Raw genomic sequence first — 13,426 nt, 5'->3', positions numbered from 1 at the left:
GACCGTCCCACACTGACACACACCGACCGTCACCGCACTGACACACACCGACCGTCACCGCACTGACCGTCACCACACTGACCGTCACCGCACTGACACACACCGACCGTCACCACACTGACACACACCGACTGTCACCGCACCGACCGTCACCACACTGACACACACCGACTGTCACCGCACCGACCGTCACCACACTGACACACACCGACTGTCACCGCACTGACCGTCACCACACTGACCGTCACCGCACTGACACACACTGACCGTCCCACACTGACACACACTGACCGTCACCGCACTGACACACACCGACCGTCACCGCACTGACACACACCGACCGTCACCGCACTGACACACACCGACCGTCACCGCACTGACACACACCGACCGTCACCGCACTGACACACACCGACCGTCACCACACTGACACACACCGACCGTCACCGCACCGACACACACTGACCGTCACCGCACCGACACACACTGACCGTCACCGCACTGACACACACTGACCGTCACCGCACTGACACACACTGACCGTCACCACACTGACACACACTGACCGTCACCGCACTGACACACACCGACCGTCACCGCACTGACCGTCACCACACTGACACACACCGACCGTCCCACACTGACACACACCGACCGTCACCACACTGACACACACCGACCGTCACCGCACTGACACACACCGACCGTCACCGCACTGACACACACCGACCGTCACCGCACTGACACACACCGACCGTCACCGCACTGACACACACCGACCGTCACCACACTGACACACACCGACCGTCACCGCACTGACACACACCGACCGTCACCGCACTGACACACACTGACCGTCCCCACACTGACACACACCGACCGTCACCACACTGACACACACCGACCGTCACCACACTGACACACACCGACCGTCACCGCACTGACACACACTGACCGTCACCGCACTGACACACACCGACCGTCACCGCACTGACACACACCGACCGTCACCGCACTGACACACACTGACCGTCCCCACACTGACACACACCGACCGTCACCACACTGACACACACCGACCGTCACCACACTGACACACACCGACCGTCACCGCACTGACACACACTGACCGTCACCGCACTGACACACACCGACCGTCACCACACTGACCGTCACCACACTGACACACACCGACCGTCACCACACTGACACACACCGACCGTCACCGCACTGACCGTCACCTGACTGACACACACTGACCGTCACCACACTGACACACACCGACCGTCACCACACTGACACACACCGACCGTCACCGCACTGACCGTCACCTGACTGACACACACTGACCGTCACCACACTGACACACACTGACCGTCACCACACTGACACACACCGACCGTCACCACACTGACACACACCGACCGTCACCGCACTGACCGTCACCACACTGACCGTCACCGCACCGACACACACACTGACACACACCGACCGTCACCGCACTGACACACAACGACCGTCACCGCACTGACACACACCGACCGTCACCGCACTGACACACACCGACCGTCACCACACGGACCGTCACCACACTGACACATACCGACCGTCACCGCACTGACACACACCGACCGTCACCGCACTGACACACACCGACCGTCACCGCACTGACACACACCGACCGTCACCGCACTGACCGTCACCACACTGACACACACCGACCGTCACCGCACTGACACACACCGACCGTCACCGCACTGACACACACCGACCGTCACCGCACTGACACACACCGACCGTCACCGCACTGACACACACCGACCGTCACCACACTGACACACACCGACCGTCACCGCACTGACACACACCGACCGTCACCGCACTGACACACACCGACCGTCACCGCACTGACACACACCGACCGTCACCACACTGACACACACCGACCGTCACCGCACTGACACACACCGACCGTCACCGCACTGACACACACCGACCGTCACCGCACTGACACACACCGACCGTCACCACACTGACACACACTGACACACACCGACCGTCACCGCACTGACACACACCGACCGTCCCCGCACTGACACACACCGACCGTCACCACACTGACACACAACGACCGTCGCCACACTGACACACACCGACCGTCACCGCACTGACCGTCACCGCACTGACACACACCGACCGTCACCACACTGACACACACCGACCGTCACCACACTGACACACACCGACCGTCACCACACTGACACACACCGACCGTCACCGCACTGACACACACCGACCGTCACCGCACTGACACACACCGACCGTCACCACACTGACACACACCGACCGTCACCACACTGACACACACCGACCGTCACCACACTGACACACACCGACCGTCACCGCACTGACACACACCGACCGTCACCGCACTGACACACACCGACCGTCACCGCACTGACACACACCGACCGTCACCACACTGACACACACCGCCCGTCACCGCACTGACCGTCACCGCACTGACACACACCGACCGTCACCACACCGACCGTCACCACACTGACACACACCGACCGTCACCACACTGACACACACTGACCGTCACCGCACTGACACACACCGACCGTCACCGCACTGACACACACTGACCGTCACCACACTGACACACACTGACCGTCACCGCACTGACACACACTGACCGTCACCGCACGGACCGTCACCACACTGACACACACTGACCGTCACCGCACTGACACACACTGACCGTCACCGCACTGACCGTCACCACACTGACACACACCGACCGTCACCACACTGACACACACCGACCGTCACCGCAGTGACCGTCACCACACTGACCGTCACCGCACTGACACACACCGACCGTCGCCGCACTGACACACACCGACCGTCACCGCACTGACACACACCGACCGTCACCGCACTGACACACACCGACCGTCACCACACTGACACACACCGACCGTCACCGCACTGACACACACCGACCGTCACCGCACTGACACACACCGACCGTCACCGCACTGACACACACCGACCGTCACCGCACTGACACACACCGACCGTCACCGCACTGACACACACCGACCGTCACCGCACTGACACACACCGACCGTCACCGCACTGACACACACCGACCGTCACCGCACTGACACACACCGACCGTCACCGCACTGACAAACACCGTCACCGCACTGACACACACCGACCATCACCGCAGTGACACACACCGACCGTCACCGCACTGACACACACCGACCGTCACCGCACTGACACACACCGACCGTCACCGCACTGACACACACCGACCGTCACCACACTGACACACACCGACCGTCACCACACTGACACACACCGACCGTCACCGCACTGACACACACCGACCGTCACCGCACTGACACACACCGACCGTCACCACACTGACACACACCGACCGTCACCGCACTGACACACACCGACCGTCACCACACCGACCGTCACCGCACTGACACACACCGACCGTCACCGCACTGACACACACCGACCGTCACCGCACTGACACACACCGACCGTCACCGCACTGACACACACCGACCGTCACCGCACTGACACACACCGACCGTCACCACACTGACACACACCGACCGTCACCGCACTGACACACACCGACCGTCACCGCACTGACACACACCGACCGTCACCGCACTGACACACACCGACCGTCACCACACTGACCGTCACCGCACTGACACACACCGACCGTCACCGCACTGACACACACCGACCGTCACCGCACTGACACACACCGACCGTCACCGCACTGACACACACCGACCGTCACCGCACTGACACACACCGACCGTCACCGCACTGACACACACCGACCGTCACCGCACTGACACACACCGACCGTCACCGCACTGACCGTCACCACACTGACACACACTGACCGTCACCACACTGACACACACCGACCGTCACCGCACTGACCGTCACCACACTGACACACACTGACCGTCACCACACTGACACACACCGACCGTCACCGCACTGACCGTCACCGCACTGACACACACTGACCGTCACCGCACTGACACACACCGACCGTCACCACACCGACCATCACCACACCGACCGTCACCACACTGACACACACTGACACACACCGACCGTCACCACACCGACACACACCGACCGTCACCACACCGACCATCACCACACTGACACACACTGACCGTTACCACACTGACCGTCACCACACCGACACACACCGACCGTCACCACACCGACCGTCACCACACTGACACACACTGACACACACCGACCGTCACCACACTGACACACACTGACCGTCACCACACTGACACACACCGACCGTCACCACACTGACCGTCCCACACTGACACACACCTACCGTCACCACACTGACCGACACCACACTGACACACACCGACCGTCACCACACTGACACACACCGACCGTCACCACACTGACCGTCACCGCACTGACACACACTGACCGTCACCGCACTGACACACACCGACCGTCACCACACTGACACACACCGACCGGCACCACACTGACCGTCACCACACTGACACACACCGACCGTCACCACACTGACCGTCACCGCACTGACACACACCGACCGTCACCACACTGACACACACCGACCGTCACCACACTGACCGTCACCACACTGACCGTCACCACACTGACACACACTGACCGTCACCACACTGACACACACCGACCGTCACCACACTGACACACACCGACCGTCACCGCACTGACACACACCGACCGTCACCGCACTGACACACACCGACCGTCACCGCACTGACACACACCGACCGTCACCGCACTGACACACACCGACCGTCACCGCACTGACATACACCGACCGTCACCACACTGACCGTCACCGCACTGACCGTCACCGCACTGACCGTCACCGCACTGACCGTCACCGCACTGACCGTCACCGCACTGACCGTCACCGCACTGACCGTCCCACACTGACCGTCACCACACTGACACACACCGACCGTCACCACACTGACACACACCGACCGTCACCACACTGACACACACCGACCGTCACCACACTGACCGTCACCACACTGACACACACTGACCGTCACCGCACTGACACACACTGACCGTCACCACACTGACACACACCGACCGTCCCACACTGACACACACCGACCGTCACCACACTGACACACACTGACCATCACCACACTGACACACACTGACACACACCGACCGTCACCACACTGACACACACTGACCGTCACCACACCGATCGTCACCACACTGACACACACTGACCGTCACCACACCGACCGTCACCACACTGACACACACTGACCGTCACCGCACTGACCGTCACCACACTGACACACACTGACCGTCACCGCACTGACCGTCACCACACTGACACACACCGACCGTCACCACACTGACCGTCACCGCACTGACACACACTGACCGTCATCGCACTGACCGTCACACACTGACACACACAGAGCCGGGGTGGCACACACCAGCCCTAGGTTCAAACACAGACACAGTGTCACAACACAGGCTGCCAAATACCCCCAGCGTCAGGTACATGGGTTACACTGCTGGGTCACGGATTGGGGTCATGGGGAGGGGGTCCAGTTGGAATACGCCACCTCATTCACAAACAGCTCCAGCCGGTCACCAACACGCAGCGACTCCGGGACAGAGACCACGTGGACAACAAATCCCCCAACTACCTGCACATCCAGGACTGGGAGCACCTCATCCTGGGGAAACAGAACAACAGTGGGGTCAGTACCATGAGATCAGCCACCCCGACCCACGGCCCCTCTTCCCACCGTACACACATACAGTAGAAGTTTACATATATTTAAACTCAGATTTTCACAATTCCTGATACTTAATCCTAGAAAACATTCCCTGTCTTAGGTCAGTTAGGATCACTACTTTAAGAATGTGAAATGTCAGAAGAATAGTAGAGAGAACGATTTATTTCAGCTTTTATTTCTTTCATCACTTTCCCAGTGGGTCAGAAATTTACATACACTGTTAGTATTTGGTAGCATTGCCTTTAAATTGTTTAACTTGGGCCAAACATTTTGGTTAGCCTTCCACAAGCTTCTCACAGTAAGTTGCTGGAATTGTGTTCCATTCCTCCAAAAAGAACTGGTGTAACTGAGTCAGGTTTGTAGGCCTCCTTGCTCACACATGCTTTTTCGGTTCTGCCCACAAAATGATTGAGGTCAGAAAATGATGTCAGGTCTGGTTCATCCTTGGGAGCAATTTCCGAATGCCTGAAAGTACCACGTTCCTCTGTACAAGCAACAGTACGCAAGTATAAACACCATGGGACCACACAGCCGTTACACCGCTCAGGAAGGAGACGCATTCTGTCTCCTAGAGATGAACGTACTTTATCATGAAAAGTGCAAATCCATCCCAGAACAACAGCAAAGGACCTTGTGAAGACGCTGGAGGGAACAGGTAGACAAGTATCTATATCCACAGTAAAACGAGTCCTATATCGACATAACCTGAAAGGCTGCTCAGCAAGGAAGAAGCCACTGCTCCAAAACCACTATAAAAAAGCCAGACTACTGTTTGCAAGTGCACGTGGGGACAAAGATCTTACTTTCTGGAGAAATGTCCTCTGGTCTGGTGAAACAAAAATTGAACTGTTTGGTCAAAATGACCATCGTTATGTTTGGAGGGAAAAGGGTGAGGCTTGTAAGCTGAAGAACACCATCCCAACCATGAAGCATGGGGGTGGCAGCATCATGTTGTGGGGATGCTTTGCTGCAGGAGGGACTGGTGCACTTCAGAAAATAGATGGCATCATGAGGAAGGAAAATTATGTGGATGTATTGAAGCAATATCTCAAGACTAGCTTGGTCGTAAATGGGTCTTCCAAATGGTCAATGATCCCAAGCATACCTCCAAAGTTGTGGCAAAATTGCTTAAGGACAACAAAGTCAAGGTATTGGAGTGGCCATCACAAAGCCCTGACCTCAATCTGATAGGAAGTTTGTGGGCAGAACTGAAAAAGCCTGTGCGAGCAGGGAGGCCTAAAACCTGACTCAGTTACACCAGTTCTGTCTGGAGGAATGGAACACAATTCCAGCAACTTATTGTGAGAAGCATGTGGAAGGCTACCCAAAATGTTTGACCCAAGTTAAACAACTTAAAGGCAACACTACCAAATACTAACAAAGTGTATGTAAATTTCTGACCCACTGGGAAAGTGATGAAAGAAATAAAAGCTGAAATAAATCGTTCTCTCTACTATTCTTCTGACATTTCACATTCTTAAAGTAGTGATCCTAACTGACCTAAGACAGGGAATGTTTTCTAGGATTAGGTATCTGGAATTGTGTAAAACTGAGTTTAAATGTATTTGGCTTCTGACTTCGACTGTACATACCATACACCCCTGGCACCTGGTCACCTTACACACCTGGGCATAGGTTTAAATGCGATCTGAGGGGCAACTTTCTCTCCCCCACACAAGGGTGATGAATAGATAGAATGGGCATGAACAGACGGGTATGCAGCAAACGTGCCAAACACAGGCAATGGGACCAGTTCTGTATTGCATAACTCCAGGAAGAATGGGGCCAGGAAATAGAACACAGAAACATGTCCCTCAGCCTATTGTTCAGTCTGTGTCAACCACTTGTCCGGGGCAATTCCCTATCTGAATACGCCCTGCTCGTTCATACTGGTCCAGATCATACTTAGCTATTGTTACTGTTCTTGTCTCCACTCACCCCCAGCAGCTCATTCCTGATACCAACCACTCTGTGTGCAAAATTTACCCTTCCGCTCCTCTTTAAACCTGCTCCCTCACACTGATACCTGGGAACAGAGACCAACTATCTGTGCCTCATTCTACATCACTTCTCAGACTACCCAGCTCTCCAGTAACTTCAGTCGGAGTGACATCCTCGTGATTCCTTTCTGCAGCCTTTCCAGCTTAACGTCCTTCCTTCAGCAGTGTGACCAGAACTGTACCCCCAGTCCGTGTGGTGTCATTGACATCTTGTACAGCTGGAGCATGACGTCCCAACTCTCTGCCCTGACCCAACCTGTCTCCGTTTTCTGAGAGCCACCGACATTGTATTTTGAGGTCCACAACACTCCACAGGACCCCACTGTTAACTCGGTGAGTCCTGTCCTGGCTTAACTTTCTGAAATGTATCATTTTGTGCTCGTTCCTTCAGCCATTCCCTTACCCACTTTCCCAGTTGATTTTGATCCTATTGGAACGTTTTTCACTGTCCCTCACACCACCGATTTTGGTATCATCTGCAAACTGACAAACCACACACCCACTATACATCCTCACCTACATCAGTAACGGAGATGACTTAGCACCAGTACCTGGCACTTCTCTGGCCACTGGCCTTCAATATGAGTAACCATTCCACGACCACCAGGTTAATTTTGTACCCAACTGACTAAAATCACTCAGGATCTCAGCTTCTGGATCAGCCTCCCATGCGGGACCTTGTCAAAGTCCTTGCTAAGGTCTAAAGTTGTTAGTAATGAAGGAATGGGGTGCACAAGTGACCCCTGACCTACCTGCTGCCCTTCTCTCACCACAAAGCCCTGGTCGGGGCTCTGACCACCCTGTTCGCTATAGAAGTTGGTTCTGTCCAAGAAGACCTGACACCGCTGTCCAGCCCCCACCTCCTGGACCAGGCCACGGCCAAGGCTCAGGGCCAGGACAACTGCCTGGCATCGCGGAAACACTGCAAAACAGGGCAGCAAGCATACAGTCAGGATGGGAAAGGACAGCACCTATGACATGAGGGGGTGTGGTGCATGGCACGGAACGTACGGGGGAATCGGAGAGAGCCAACAAGGACAGAGGGTACAAAGGGGGGCAGGGGAACGTGGAGAAGGGGTGTGAAGGGGGGCAGGATATGGAATGTGGAGAGGGTGTGGAGTAGGGGTGTGAAGGGGGGCAGGATATGGTACGTGCAGAGGGTGCGGAGAGGGGGTATGAAGGGGGCAGGATATGGAAGGTGGAGAGGGTGCGGAGAGGGGGTGTGAAGGGGGGCAGTGTACAGAACACAGGAGAGGGGGCACAGAGTGCGGTGAAATGCATAAATGGGGGTGGGGGAGGTGCAGCACAGAATTGGGCCCTTTCGCCCATCTTGTCCATGCTGAGCACTAACCCCACACTAATCCCATCTTCCTTCTCCCCACACTCTTACAACTGTCCTCCCCGTCCCTCCCTTACCGTATCTGCCGTGGTGATCGATGCTGTAGGAGTATTTGGGGGAATCGTCGGTGCAGGGGACCCCAGTCTGGTGAAGCTCCTGGAGGGTGCGGGGGTCCAGGGCTGCCTCAGTCTCCGTGACAGTCACCGGGGCTCCTTGGGATCGCTGGGGGTGGGGAGAGGTGGAGGGCAAGTGGGGTAGGGGGTGAGGACGGACAGGAGCGGGGTTTAGAGGAGGGGGAGAAAGTGATGAGAATCCTTGGGGAAGAGCCTTTAGCCAATGTTTAAACTTGCCCTGTTCACCACTAGCTGCTGCCCCGACCCAATAAGCCCACTCTCCCTCATGCAATTCTCTATCCCCTTCCAGCCCCTCCACCTACCCCCGTACCCTCTCCTTCTACTAGTGCCTCTGCCATCATGACCCCAGCCCAGCTCCCCCCCTACCCCACACCTCTGCTTCCTCTTGGGCCAAGCGTTCCAGGCCCTCGGTATCCATGGAGACGGCCTTCTCCTCCAGCATCAGGCTGATCAGGTCGAGGGGAAAGCCCAAGTTGCGATAGAGTGACCAGGCCACGTCCGCTGGAATGACAGAAAAGGGGTGGGCTTGACCACTGGCAAGAACACATCCCCTCCCTTCCTCAGTCACACCCTCCCTCATCAGTCCCAGGGGCGATGGAGGAGGGAAAAACCAGCCCACGGTGACAAGGAGTTTTGGGGAGGTGACGCCAGGAGGGAATGGGAAGCAGATGAGGGGAAGGGAGTGGGATTAGGAGGTTGCAGAGCCAATTGAGGAGGTTTGAAGAGAGGGATGCTGGGGAGGGAGGGGGTTGATGGAGAGGGAGGGGGTTAGATGGAGAAGGAGGGGGTTGTGTCAGTGGGAGGGGGTTGACAGGGAGGGAGGGGTAGCCAGGAGTCTCTCGCATGACAAGGGGCAAACGTGATGCCGATGGGGACGAGCAGCGTGTGCAGCAAGGGGAGGGGAGTGGAGACAGAGAGAACGGGAAGTGGGTGTGAGTCCATGGATGTGTGAGTGAGACAACCTTGGGGATGGAGTTGAGGGTCTGGGTGTTTCTTGCCCCGATACCTGGGAAAGTCTGCCCCGCAGCCATCTTCCCCAGAGTTCTGTTAATGACCCGTCGGCCCTGGCGCAGGGAGGACAGGAACGCGGCCTCCCCCTCACTAATGATGTCCATGATCTGGAGAGAGGAATCGAGAGAGGTCAGACCTGGAGTCTCAGAGAGATTCCTTCCTCCCCACCCACAGAGGAGAAACCAGCAACCTGAGTCCCACCACTCCCTGCACCTTCTCCCCTATCAGCTAATACCCCCCCACCCACCTAACCACTCTGACCCCTGACCCCCAACTCCTCCCAGGTTGGATGAGTGTTTATAAAGCAACCCCTCATCACATCCTACCCCACCCTGCTCTCCCCAACCATCACAACCTCCTGTACCTGCACCTCCCTCCAATCCCTCACCTGGCTCACATCCTGCTTCAGTTCTGGGTAGGCGTCTCCCTGAAAAGAGTAAAACACAAGATTACCATCTCCCCTTCCTCACCCTGACGGTAATCTGGGCCCTGCTCCCCTCGCAGGCCGATCCTCTTTCCTGGGACATTGCAAGGAGGGGATGGTTGGCTCTGCTAGGTGTGACTAACCCAGGCCACTATGATCACACAGAGGGCAGGCAGAAGGAAAGTGAGTCGATCCCCAAGTACACCAGCCCTACTGCCTCCAGCTAATTCTCACTCCTGCCAGTGCTGTCTGACACCCAGTCAATTAACAATGGCAACTGTAGTACCCACAATGCTCAGTGCTCCAGAAAGTACCCTTGAGTGGATTTGTATAGAGGGAGGATCTCGCAGAAGATGCAGAACCGTATAGCACAAGAACAGCTCCTCCAGCCCACCATGTCTATGCTGACTATGACACAGACCTAACCATTCCCACCAGCTTGCACGTGGCCTGTAAGCCTCCATTTCCTGCCTCTTCATGTGCCTTTTAAACTCTGCTGTTGTATCTACATGCCCTACTGCCTTTGGGAACCCGATCCAGGCACCACTCACTCTCTGCGTCTCAAACTAAACATGCCCCGTACATTTCCTTTAAACTTTGCCCCTCTTTAGGTAAGCCTGTGACCTCCAGTATTTAACATTTTCACCCTGGCGAAAAGACTCTAACTATGTACGTATCCTGTCTACGCCTGCCATATCACATCAACTCTCAGCCTCTGACTTTCCAGAGAAATCAACCCAAGTTTCTCCAGCCTCTTATCATAGTTAATACTCGCTAATCTGGGCAACATTTAACGAACCTCTCAAAGCCTCCACATGCCTCCTGGTCTGCAGTGACAAGAACTGTACACAATACTCCAAACAAGACCTGAACAAAAATCTGAACAGCTGCAACCTGGCTCCTTGGCTTTTATACTCTGTGTCCCGACTGATGAAGGCAAGAATGTCGTAGACCTTCTTTACCACGCTGTCTCCTTGTGTTTTTACTTTCAAGGAACACCCGAAGATCCCACTGTACAATGAACAAGGGTCCCACCTTTTACCATATGCTTTCTTCTTATATTTGACCTCCCAAAGTGAATCACCTCAATCTTGCCCATATTTAAGCTCCATCCGCCATTTCTTTGTCCACATTTCCAAAAATTCTTTAACCTGCTTAATCCTTTGTTGGACAGTTGTGTAACTCACGATCCACATCTCACTAAACTTACTGATCAGACCACTGACATTTTCATCCAGATCCCCGCAGCGCCTCCACCAATATCCTCTGTCTTCCATGTGCCTTAAGCTTTTGGATCTGCCTATCATGAGGAACCTTGTTGAAAACTTTTCTAAACTCCATCTATACAATGCCTACTGTCCTCCCTCCTTCGGCTTCATCTCACAGGACCGCTGGAGAGACCCAAGTTTGGAATTGCAGAGCTGTTAATTGGGAATTCCGTGCTGGGCAAGACCACCCCTCTCCCAATGATGGCCAGTTCACAGGTCGGGAACAAAGAGTTGGAATCCAGGGAGGAGAGGGATGCAGGTGGTGTAGGATGTGAAGGAGACTGGGGCTTCAGTTTGCAGCAGGGACTAGATGTGTGAGTGGAGGTGGGGAGGGCCAAATGGAAACAGTTCAGTCCAGGACCTGGGAACGACAAGAAATTGGATCCTGCTGACTCCACCAACGTCACCAAACTTTGCCCTCCCCACCCCGTCTCCAGCTTTCACCCTCCCCTCCTCACCAGAGTCTCCACAACGGTGGGAACCAGGGCTGTCAGGAGTCCAGCTGGGGCTTGCAAGACCTCGGTGGAGAATCTCAGTGCCCGGCGAAGGATCCGTCGCAGAACTAACCTGTGGGTCGGATGAGGAATTCAGCAGGGTTGTTGGGTAAAACCCAGAGAGAGGACACCAGTGTCTCTCGACCCCAGCACGCAGACAACGTTCCCTGCCCCAGCCCTTAACTCAGGCAACATCCACAAATTCCAACCCTTCCAAACATGGACCTACCTCATCCCTCCACATCATTCTCAAAATAGGACCCCTCCCCAACCCCTCCACTCCATCCAAACACGACCTCACCCCAACCCTCCACTCCATCACAACACAGCCTCATTCCAACCCCTCCACTCCATCCCAACACAGCCTCATCCCAACCCCTACACTCCATCCAAACACGACCTCATCCCAACCCCTCCACTCCACTCCAACCCAACACAGCCTCATCCCAAACCCTCCACTCCAACCAAACATGACCTCATTCTAACCCCTCCACTCCATCCCAACATGACCTCATCCCAACCCCTCCACTCCATCCCAACATGACCTCATCCCAACCCCTCCACTCCATCCCAACATGACCTCATCCCAACCCCTCCACTCCATCCCAAAATGACCTCATCCCAACCCCTCCACTCCATCCCAACATGACCTCATCCCAACCCCTCCACTCCATCCCAACATGACCTCATCCCAACCCCTCCACTCCATCCCAACATGACCTCATCCCAACCCCTCCACTCCATCCCAAAATGACCTCATCCCAACCCCTCCACTCCATCCAAACACGACCTCATCCCAACCCCTCCACTCCACTCCAACCCAACACAGCCTCATCCCAAACCCTCCACTCCAACCAAACATGACCTCATTCTAACCCCTCCACTCCATCCC

At 55.8% G+C, this 13,426-nt stretch overlaps 1 protein-coding gene across 7 annotated transcripts in view; it reads right to left on the bottom strand.

The window, feature by feature from the left end:
• The window catches only part of aars2 (alanyl-tRNA synthetase 2, mitochondrial (putative)), a 91,070-nt gene that overhangs the window by 60,024 nt on the left and 17,620 nt on the right, over positions 1-13,426 (bottom strand). For 5 of the 7 annotated variants that reach the window (XM_059982573.1, XM_059982568.1, XM_059982575.1 and 2 more), the window contains 7 exons: positions 12,499-12,607; positions 10,737-10,775; positions 10,344-10,455; positions 9,711-9,838; positions 9,281-9,425; positions 8,617-8,786; positions 5,688-5,801 (listed from right to left, as the gene is read on the bottom strand). In XM_059982573.1, the coding sequence (XP_059838556.1) occupies positions 5,688-5,801; positions 8,617-8,786; positions 9,281-9,425; positions 9,711-9,838; positions 10,344-10,455; positions 10,737-10,775; positions 12,499-12,607 (817 nt within the window). The remainder of the gene's footprint in view (positions 1-5,687; positions 5,802-8,616; positions 8,787-9,280; positions 9,426-9,710; positions 9,839-10,343; positions 10,456-10,736; positions 10,776-12,498; positions 12,608-13,426) is intronic. The other 2 variants (XM_059982570.1, XM_059982574.1) reach the window with 2 other exon arrangements.

Source organism: Hypanus sabinus, chromosome 10 (genome assembly GCF_030144855.1).
Source record: "Hypanus sabinus isolate sHypSab1 chromosome 10, sHypSab1.hap1, whole genome shotgun sequence".
Classification (NCBI taxonomy): Eukaryota; Metazoa; Chordata; class Chondrichthyes; order Myliobatiformes; family Dasyatidae; genus Hypanus; species Hypanus sabinus.
This window is presented reverse-complemented; position numbering and strand designations above follow the sequence as displayed.